General features: G+C 50.5%; 1 protein-coding gene across 1 annotated transcript; it reads right to left on the bottom strand.

Moving 5' to 3' along the window:
• Positions 1-1608: 1608 nt before the first annotated feature.
• LOC147647254 (uncharacterized) lies at positions 1609-4017 on the bottom strand. Its single transcript, XM_086872572.1, has 2 exons — positions 3945-4017; positions 1609-3758 (listed from the first exon to the last, which is right to left on the bottom strand). The coding sequence occupies exons 1-2, from the start codon at positions 3994-3996 to the stop codon at positions 2752-2754; spliced, it is 1059 nt and encodes a 352-aa protein (XP_086728698.1). The 5' UTR covers positions 3997-4017; the 3' UTR covers positions 1609-2751.
• Positions 4018-9627: the final 5610 nt, after the last annotated feature.

The raw sequence follows: 9627 nt of genomic DNA, 5'->3' as shown, positions 1-9627 counted from the left end.
TGGAGTTTTTTTCTGGAATTTTTTTGGATTTTTTTGATTATTTGGAGATTGGAGATTTTGTGGGATGTGTCTGGAATTTGGAAGGGTTTTCACAAGATTTCTGCAATTTTGTGAGATTTTTCTGCAATTTTGTGGGATTTTTAGGAGACTTGAAGGATTTTGAAGTATTTTCTTAGATTTTGTGGAAATGTGTGGGGATTTTGTGGGATGTTATTGGAATTTGGTAGGGCTGTGGAAGATTAAGGGAATTTTGTGAGATTTTTTTCTGGAATCTTTAGGGATTTCGTGGAGACTTGACAAATATTGTGGGATTATTCTTAGATTTTGTGGAAATTTGTGGAGATTTTGTGGGATTTTTCTGGAATTTGGTAGGGTTTTGAGAATATTTCTGTAATTTGGTGGGATTATTTTCCAGAATTTTATGGGATTTTGTGGAGACTTGAGAAATTTTGACAGATTTTTCTTGATTTTGTGGAATTTTAGAGATCTGGTGGGATGTTTCTGGAATATGGTAGGGTTTTGAGAAGATTTAGGGAATTTTGTGGGATGTTTATGGAATTTTGTGGGATTTTTGTGGAATTTTGTGGGATTTTGAGGAAACGTGTAGGTGTCTAGAAATGCAGGGACATTTCTCTGTCTATTCAATTATTTAAAGAATATATGAATCATATATAATATTGACAGAAAGGCTTCCAAATATCTCTGAGCAAGCCAGAGTTTGTTAGAAATATGATAGAAAGTAGAAAAATGTTTCTTTTAACACTGAGGTGAAAATATAGATTTTTAGAGGGTTTCATATGTGGAGTAAAGATGAAAGAAAAAAGGTGTAGTTTTTAATCCTTCTTCTTCCTTCTTCTCCATGCTTCTGCAGTTTTTAGAAGCACAAAGAATGATCGGTTTAGAGTTAGTCGCACTTTTAATTACGTGAGTAGATCTAGAAAACCTATTTGTTGAGATATAATAACAATACACGTGTCTGTAGTTAATAGGGTAAAAATTGGTATAAAGGTGAAAAGACCGCGTGGTTCGGGGCCATTTTGTATCATTAGAACGAGATGAGCCAGGCTGTGGTGATTTAAGCTTGTGCAGCTCGTCTGGATAGACCTGCCAGGTTTTTGTAAGGATCCTTCAATAAACACCAGAAACCAGAATCTAATGAGCCCGGGAGTTTTCTTCGAATGTTAAGGACTGAGATAAGTGGGACTCCCCATGAGGGAGGATCCCAGAGGAATTCAGCCCAAAGGAGGCTGAGAGACTAGAGAAAAGTTATATCCACAGGGAATTCAGCCCAAAGGAAGCTGAGAGACTAGAGAAAAGTTATATCCACAGGGAATTCAGCCCAAAGGAGCATGAGAGACTAGAGAAAAGTTATATCCACAGGGAATTCAGCACAAAGGAAGCTGAGAGACTAGAGAAAAGTTATATCCACAAAAAATTCAGCCCAAAAGAAGCAAAAAGAGAAAAGTTACACCAATCCCCATCCCACCCATCCTGCCCCACCCAATGCCCATCTCACCCCTCCTGATTTCCTTCCCACTTCACCAAATCCACTTCCAACCCCTTTCCACCTGATGCCTTCAGAAGGCTGACCTAGAACAGAGGCTGGATAGAGTTAAGAATAAAGTTTATTAAAAGGCCTTAAAGGATACACCTTGGGCAGTACAAGAGCCTGGCCAGAGCTACATCCAAGATGGACCAAAAATGGTCACAAAAATGGACAACTCATCACGAGGTCTCACATTTTTAGAAGTTTAGGTCCATCTGGATATTGGGGCTCATTGTGCAGTGACAGCTTCAGATGATGAAGTCCCATCCTTCTTGTTTTCTCTCTTCAGTCCACCCTTCTTCATGCTTTTGGGCCTGGAACTTGTAACAATTGTCCTTGGTATCAAGCTAGAAAAGGAATTGTTTTGTCTACCTACTCTGTGAAGAGAGCTCACTAACACTTAATAGGAAGTTCAAAACTACAAACCTAGGCAGTGCAGAATATGAAAAATAGGAAAGCTAAAACTTAAGGCATCACATGCTGAGGGGCTGTGGAATGCAGTAATTTTGGTGTGGGATTGAGTAGATTTCAATGGCACTGAGTGGTTTCAAGGTGATAGATCGAACTCTCTCATCTCCTTGAGTGCCAAGAAATGGAGACAACTACACCAAATGCCTCCAAAACCCTCCCATGTACATCCCTTGTCGCCCTGAAAACTCAGCTTCAGAGCTTGTTGACATAGTTTCTAAAGAATTTTCCCAGGATAGAAACTATAAACATAGATACTTGTGCATTCCTTCTGTTAGACGTCTCTTGATGGACATGTCTTACGGCCAGTGTGGTTAGAAAGGGGCTATCCTGACTATCCAATCCCTGGCCATGGTCAGAAAGCTATAAATTGTGAGAAGAAATAAAGTTCACTTCTTCTTCATCATCTCTTGAGCTGTGTCCGTGTGACTTATTTCGTGTCCGACAGCGACGCTCCCTGAATCCCAGATTCCCCTGAAGCACCGGTAAATGTGAGGTTTTAGATGCCTTTGATGAATTTGTAGACTTTTATTCCAAATTTATCTGTTTTAAAGGGATGAAGATGAATCAAAAGATAGAACCAAAATAAAATGACCACCAGCCCAGTGTCTTCCCAACACAGATCACTGGGAACGTGGGTCATCAGGGCTCTGCCCAACGTGGGTCCTCTGGTGGGGGATGGAGCCAGGGAAGCGCACGAAGCTCTTCTTGCACTTGGGGCACTCACAGGGCTTCCCTTACCGGTGCCTCTGCTGGTGTCTGGTCAAGGTAGAGCTCCTGGAGAAGCTCTTCCCACACTGGGGACACTCATAGGGCCTCTCCCCAGTGTGGATGCGCTGGTGCCTGATGAGGGTGCAGCTGTGCTTGAAGCCCTTCCCACAGTCAGGGCAGCGGAAGGGCCTCTCATCCGTGTGAATCCGCTGGTGCACGAGGAGAGTGGAGCTGGTCTGAAACCTCTTCCTGCATTCAGGACACTCGTAGAGCCTCTCCCCAGTGTGGATCATCTGATGGATGATCAGCTGGGACCTCCGGCTGAAGGTCATCCCACATTCCCCACACTCATAGGGACGTTCCCTAGTGTGGATCCTCTGGTGGATGGTCAGGCTGGAGCTGTTTCTGAAGCTCTTACCACATTCCCCACACTCATAGGGCCTCTCCCCAGTGTGAATGCGCTGGTGCCTGATGAGGGTGGAGTTGTGCTTGAAGCCCTCCCCACAGTCAGGGCAGCAGAAGGGCCTCTCATCCGTGTGAATCCGCTGGTGCCTGAGGAGATGGGAGCTGATCCGAAACCTCTTCCCACACTGGGGACACTCATAGGGCCTCTCCCCAGTGTGGATGCGCTGGTGGATGATGAGTTGGGAGCTGAAGCTGAAGCCCTTCCCACATTCCCCACACTCATAGGCCCATTCCCCAGTGTGGATCATCTGGTGGCAGATCAGGCTGTTGCTGTGGCTGAAGCTCTTCCCACACTCCAAGCACTTGTAGGGCTTCTCCCCATCCTGAGGCTGCTCATGGACCACCAGCTCAGAGCCCTGGCTGGATCTCTGGCCGCCTTCCCGGCACAGGGTGGGTCTTTCCTCCTCAGAGCACCCTGGGATGGGTTTGGAGCCCCTCCTCCTGAGGGATCTCCATGGCTTTTCCTCCCCATTGGATTCCTGTGCTGTGGAGCTGCTCAAATCAGCCTCTTCCATGAGGTTCTGCCGTGGGGATTTGTCCTCCCTGGTCTCCATCCTCAGCTCCTGGTCTGGGGGAGGAAGGACAAGGAGAGGATGGGATTTGCCTCCGTGCCAGAGGGAAGGGGAAGGAGATCCCCCCAGTGCGTCCCCGGCAGGACGGCGTCGGCAGCGGGGTTGTCCTGCAGCCGGGGGCCAGGCTGGGCTGGGAGATGGAGCAGGAGAGAGGGGGAAAGGGGCACTGACTTCCTCCTCACCTGCCTGGGTGTCCTGGGGCATCTTCCTCTTCCTCACAGCCTCCTCCTCCATCTGGACAAGGTTTGGGAATGGAAAATCCTGGTTTGAGGAAAAATACAGTTCATGAGAACACTGGAATAGGGGGTTCCTCCTGCCCAAGTCCATCTCTAGAAATCACAAGCTACCCATAAAAACCTCCAAAACATCAAGATTCAGCCCTGAAAATGTCTCCCAGGAGTTCCCCATCTCTGGTCTTTCCCCTTGGTGTTCAGAGGTTCCCCCCATCCCAGCTGCTGGGGGTCACACTTGTATTGGGGGTCCCCTGTCTACTCGGTCCCTGCCCTCCCCAGGCTGCTGGAAGTGCCAGGAATCTGAAAAGTTCCTCCTGTTCCCATCTCTTCACTTAGTGATGCTGGGACCCCCTGAGGTCCCCCCAAGGGGCATTTTCCACTCAGCTTTGGAGTTCTTCTTTCTCCAATCATCCCCCCCAAAAAACCCAACCCAGGGATCCCCCAGGATATCTGGGCTGAGCTCCCCCTTCCTTGGTCACCTGTGGAATATGGGGGTGGATGATCCCACAGGCGAGGGGCTGTGAATTCAGGGAGTGCTCGACCTTGAGATTCCTTCTTCTTCCCATGATATTCCTTTGTCCCTTTTCTTCCTCCCGCTCCTCCTCTTCCATCCTTCCTCCTGCTCCTCCTCCATAACCCCACCTCCTTCACCTACTTCCATCCCTTCTCACTCTCCTTCTTCCTCCCTCCTCTTCCATCCCTCCTCCTCCTCCCCCAGGAGCAGCGACACCCTCGGTGCCCCGTTCCCAAACCCCTCACAGCCCACGGCAGGAGCGGGGATGGAGCCGGGACAGGTCGGGATGGGCAGCGCGGGGCTCTCCGCTGCTCCCACCCGCTGGGGACGGGGGGAACCCGGCCCGGGGAAAAGGAGAGGGAAACTGGGAAAACTGGGGGCTGCAGATCCAACCTGGGGCTGGCTGGGGACCCTGGCTGGGGACTGCCAGCCCTTGGGGCTCCTCTGGGGAGATGTGGGAGGGGGGAACACAGAGAGGGCTGGGGGATCCCAGGAGTGGCAGCACTGGCAGGGACTGGTTTGTACTGGGATCAGACTGGCAGTCAGTAGGAGCCTGCAGGGGGCAATTGAGACCAGGTTGTCAGGAACTGGGAATATGCCCTGCGCTCCCCAGAACCCCAGGATCGCCCCTCATATGTCCCATGTGTCCCCCAGACCCTTCAGGATCCCCGAGTGCCCCCTCAGCGCCCGTTCGAGGCCCCCCAAAGTGTCCCTGGATCCCTGAATGCTCCCGACCCCACAGATTCCCCTTCCAGCCACTCCTGGGAATTCATCTCCCATCATCCCACAACACAGTTCCGCGCCCAAACCTCCTGCCGTGCCCCGCGCCCTAAAGAGCCCGGTTACAGCTCCCCAGGTTCCCCCCAAGTGCTCCCGAGCCGTGTACATTCGCCCCAAGCACCTGCACCCACGACTCGGACGCAGAAGTCTTCTCCAAGGGCTTCCCCACACCGCCGAACGCGCCTTCGGAGCCACTTCCGGGACTACAGCTCCCATCATGCTCCGTGGCGCCCATAGAGCGCTATTCCAGCCGGGACTTCATCTCCCGTCATGCCCCGCGTCCCACCGGAACCCATTGGAGCTGTGCCTTCAACTCCCGTGATGCTCCGCGGCCCCATTAAACCGTATTATACTGGCGCCTACAACTCCCATCATCCCCCGCGATTTAGAGATTCCCTGTTACAGCCCCCCAAGTGCCCGCCGGGACCCCGAAGGGCCCCCAGATTCCCCTCCCTGACCTCCAAGTGCCCCCCTGGACCCCCAAGTGCTCCCCCTGACCCCGAACTGTCCCACAGAATCCCCAAGTGCCCCTCCAAGTGCCCACCCGGCTCTCCCAGGTGCCCTCCAGACCCCCAGGTTGTCTCTAAATTCCCTACCCAGACCCAAAACTGCCCCAAATGTTCCTCAGAAAAGTCTCCATGGACCCCAAACTTGCTCCTTTTACCCTGTCTGAGAATAATTTAAAATTTATGACCAAAGGACTAAAAATAGGTGTAATTAGCATAAAGAGGGAGAAATAGTGGTCAATTAATTAAAGAAGGGGATTGTGGTACTTAGTACCAAAGACCAATAATGTTTTTATTTGCTAAAAATGTATAAATTCTTTCATATAAATATAAAAATTAGGTTATAAAAATACAGAATAATATTATAATAAAAAATATAATTTTTTTAATAAATTAATTAGATTTTAATGATAAAGAAAAGTTGATAAATGTTTTCAATGTTTTGGGATGTCAGTCCCAGGTGGGCGATGTCAGACATGCTGAGGCTCGGGGTGAGGAGCAGGTTGTCCAAACAGGGGCAGCCCACAAGGGGCTCATTCTTCTCTGTGACCAGACCTCCTAAGGAGACATTCAGCATCAAGATCACTTGGGGAATGCTTCTGTCACCTCTTCTCTCAACTAGAAAAGAAAAAAATACACCCTTGATTTAAAAAAAAAAAAAAATGTGGTGGATTTTCAAATCTTCCTCCTCAACAGAACTCCAAACTGACTCCAAGCAGATGCACAAGCCTTGGACTTGAAGACAATGGAAGGAAGAGAAAGAGCCCCAAGGCTTTCTGTATTTTAATGAGCCCCAGGGTGCATTTGGGGCTGAGTCCAGCACCCTCAGGCACTGAGAGAAGGTTGAAGGTGCTGCTCAAGGAGTCAGAAGCAAAACTCCAAGTCCCTTGGAGCATCCCTGGGCCCCACTGACTGCCGGCTCCTGGCACACTCAGCCATGGCATGGTCCGGTCTCACGCTGGGACACCTCCTGCACCAAAATTCTACCCTGGCAGGGACTTTTCTTTCTCCTCCCCTCCAGGCTGAACCTGCCAAGCTGCACTTTGGGGAGGTTTCCTTCTCTTGCTACTGCCAAGGAAAGCTGTGTCTCCTGCTGTTCACAGACAGAGAAGAGCTGCTGGGGGATGTGGAGGTTGGAGGCTGCCTGGGGTACAGTGGCCATGAAATCATCGAGTTTTGAAATATTCTGTGAAAGAAGGAGGGGCATCAACAAAACTCCTACACTGGACTTAGGAAGAGCAGACTTCAGCCGATTAAGGATGCAGATTTGGGGAGTACTAAATCAGCTACTGAGTTTTTCTAAGGGAAAGAGCCTTTTAAAACAAAGGATTCCAGGAAGGATGGACACACTTCAAGAAAAAAGTCTTGAAGGAGCAGGAACAGCCTGTCCCTCCGTGACAAAAAATGAGCTGGTGAGGAAAATGATCAACCTGGGTGTGCAGGGAGCTTTTGGAGGAACTCAGGGAAAAGATGAGAGTGCATCACCTTTGCACAGAGGGGCAGGCAACTCAGGAAATGTTTACGGATGTCATTAGGTCATGCAGAAAGAAAAGCAGAGAGGTGAAAGCTCAATTAGAGCTTAACATGGCTGCTTCTGTGAAGGATAATAAATATGTTTTTATAAATACATTAATGGCAAAAGGAAGGCTATGGACAACATCCATTCCTTATTGGGGGGGATATGGTTACCAAAGATGAGGAAAAGGCTGAGGTACTTAACTCCTTCTTTGCCTCAATTTTCAACATTAGGACAGGATTTCCTCAGGACAAGTGTTCTCCTGAGCTGGTAGATGGGGACAGGGAGCAGAACAGCCCCCTGTAATCCAGGAGGAAGCAGTCAGAGACCTGCTGAGCCACTCAGATGCTCACAGGTGGATGGGATGGGACGGGATCCATGCTAGGGGGATGAGGGAGCTGGTGGATGAGCTCCCCAAGCTGCTCTCCATCATTTCTCCTCATCAGTCCTGGCTCACTGGGGAGGTCCCAGAGGACTGGAGGTGCCAGTGTGAGCCCATCCCCAAGAAGGGCTGGCAGGAGGCGCTGGGGAACTGCAGGCCTGACAGCCTGAGCTCGGTGCCTGGTGAGGTTTTGGAACAGATCCCCTTGAGTGCCATCACACGGCACCTCCAGGATGGCCCAGGGCTCAGACCCAGCCAGTGTGGCTTTAGGAGGGGCAGGTCCTGCCTGACCAACCTGATCTCCTTTTATAACCAGCTGACCCGCCTGGTGGGTGCGGGAAAGGCTCTGGATGTGTCGAGCTGGACTTGAGCAAGGCCTTGGACACGGAGAGGCGCAGCATTCCCTGGAAAAGCTGCAGCCCACGGCTTGGACAGGAGCACTCTTTGCTGGCTGCAGAACTGGCTGGAGGCCAGGCCCAGAGAGTGGTGGGGATGGTGCTGCATCCAGCTGGTGTCCAGTCCCTGGTGGTGTCCCCAGGGATCTGTGCTGGGCCCAGGCCTGGTTAATATCTTCACTGAGGGTCTGGCTGAGGGGGTTGAGTCCAGCGCTCACAAATTGCAGATGACACCAAGCTGGCTGCGAGTGGGGATCTGCTGGAGGGCAGGACAAGGAGACACAGCCTTGAGCTGCACCAGGGCAGGTTTAGGCTGGACAATAGGAAGGAGTTCTTCCCAGAAAGGCTGATTGGGAATTGGAATGGGCTGGCCAGGGGGAGGTGACAGGGTCACTGTCCCTCTCCAGTGGTCTGGGGGAGTGACATCAATCTCTGTGCAATAACTGCTTTTGCTTTAAAACAATTGCTTCAAAATTGCTTCCTATTACACCCTGAGTGTCTGTGCTGGTTTTGTATTAGTTGATACTTGGTGAGGAGGGAAGAAGCCACCCATGCAAATGATTTTTCTAGGAAGGGGCTTCTAAGATCTTCCTCAGTGCTTAGCAAAACCAATAGCTGGCTGGCTCTGAGAAACTGACAACCTACTAAACCATTTAAAAGCTGTATCCTCCTGTGTGAAATCCACATTTTAAAGACAGGCAAGCCCAGGAAAGCTCTCTGTTGTTTCCAGCAGTGAAGAGTTAACTGGGTGCTGGTCAGGCCGGCCCTGCTCCAGCCTGGCCTGCACCGAGCCGGGCTCCGCCAGGCCCCGGGAGCGGCTCTGGGCTGGGCCAGGCCCCTTCACCACGGCCCGCGCGGCCCCAGCGGCTGCCGGGCACAGGGAGGGGAAGCCATCGGCCCGCAGCTGGGATTGAAGGGAGCGGGGGCCTGGGACCAGCCATGTGGGCAGAACAGCCACCACTGTTCTGGCTGGGCTCCCTGAGATCTTGGCACAGCCCCAGCGCTGCCTGAAATCCATCACCGTGACTGCTTCGGCCACTGCCCGGCAGAAACCATCATGAGCATCTGCAGGTCTGGGTGAGATATGAACTCTTTCTGTGCACAGATGAGACCTGCAGACCTCGATCCTCCCCTTGGGTGAGAGGAAAGGACAGAGTGAGAGACTAATGCCACAAGTATGGTAGGCTACACCTGTCTTCATGTATCATTGAATTAGAGAAAAACTCTCTCGAGGGCAAATTATGCAACACTTCACCTCACAATCCATCAGTCTTAATTACAATGAGAGGTAGATCCTAATTACAATCAGATTAGAGCAAATCAACATGGTGTGAATGGCAAGAAGAATTTGCTTGTCAACAGATGTATATGTCCCACTCAAGAATGAACAAAATCTGCCTTTACTTGGAAGAAAGTAAACATGGAGCAATGCAGTATTTGGATTTTATCCAGTGATAAATGGGGCAAGAAGTTGTAACACCTCACCTGTTTTACAGAACACAAGTACTGATACAGCCAATGGTGCAACCACATTGAAGG

Source organism: Cyanistes caeruleus, unplaced genomic scaffold (assembly GCF_971803275.1).
Source record: "Cyanistes caeruleus unplaced genomic scaffold, bCyaCae1.hap1.1 HAP1_SCAFFOLD_65, whole genome shotgun sequence".
Taxonomy (NCBI): Eukaryota; Metazoa; Chordata; class Aves; order Passeriformes; family Paridae; genus Cyanistes; species Cyanistes caeruleus.
Note: the sequence above shows the minus strand (reverse complement) of the source record. Positions and strands in the feature narration are given on the sequence as shown.

What these genes read in the sequence shown, in the direction of transcription:
- LOC147647254 (XM_086872572.1), bottom strand. Translation starts at nt 3,996, where the DNA reads ATGGAGGAGGAGGCTGTGAGGAAGAGGAAGATGCCCCAGGACACCCAG. An exon ending in GCCCCAGGACACCCAGGCAG is followed by an intron (nt 3,759 to 3,944) that starts GTGAGGAGGAAG and finishes TTCCTCCCCCAG; the next exon opens with ACCAGGAGCTGAGGATGGAG.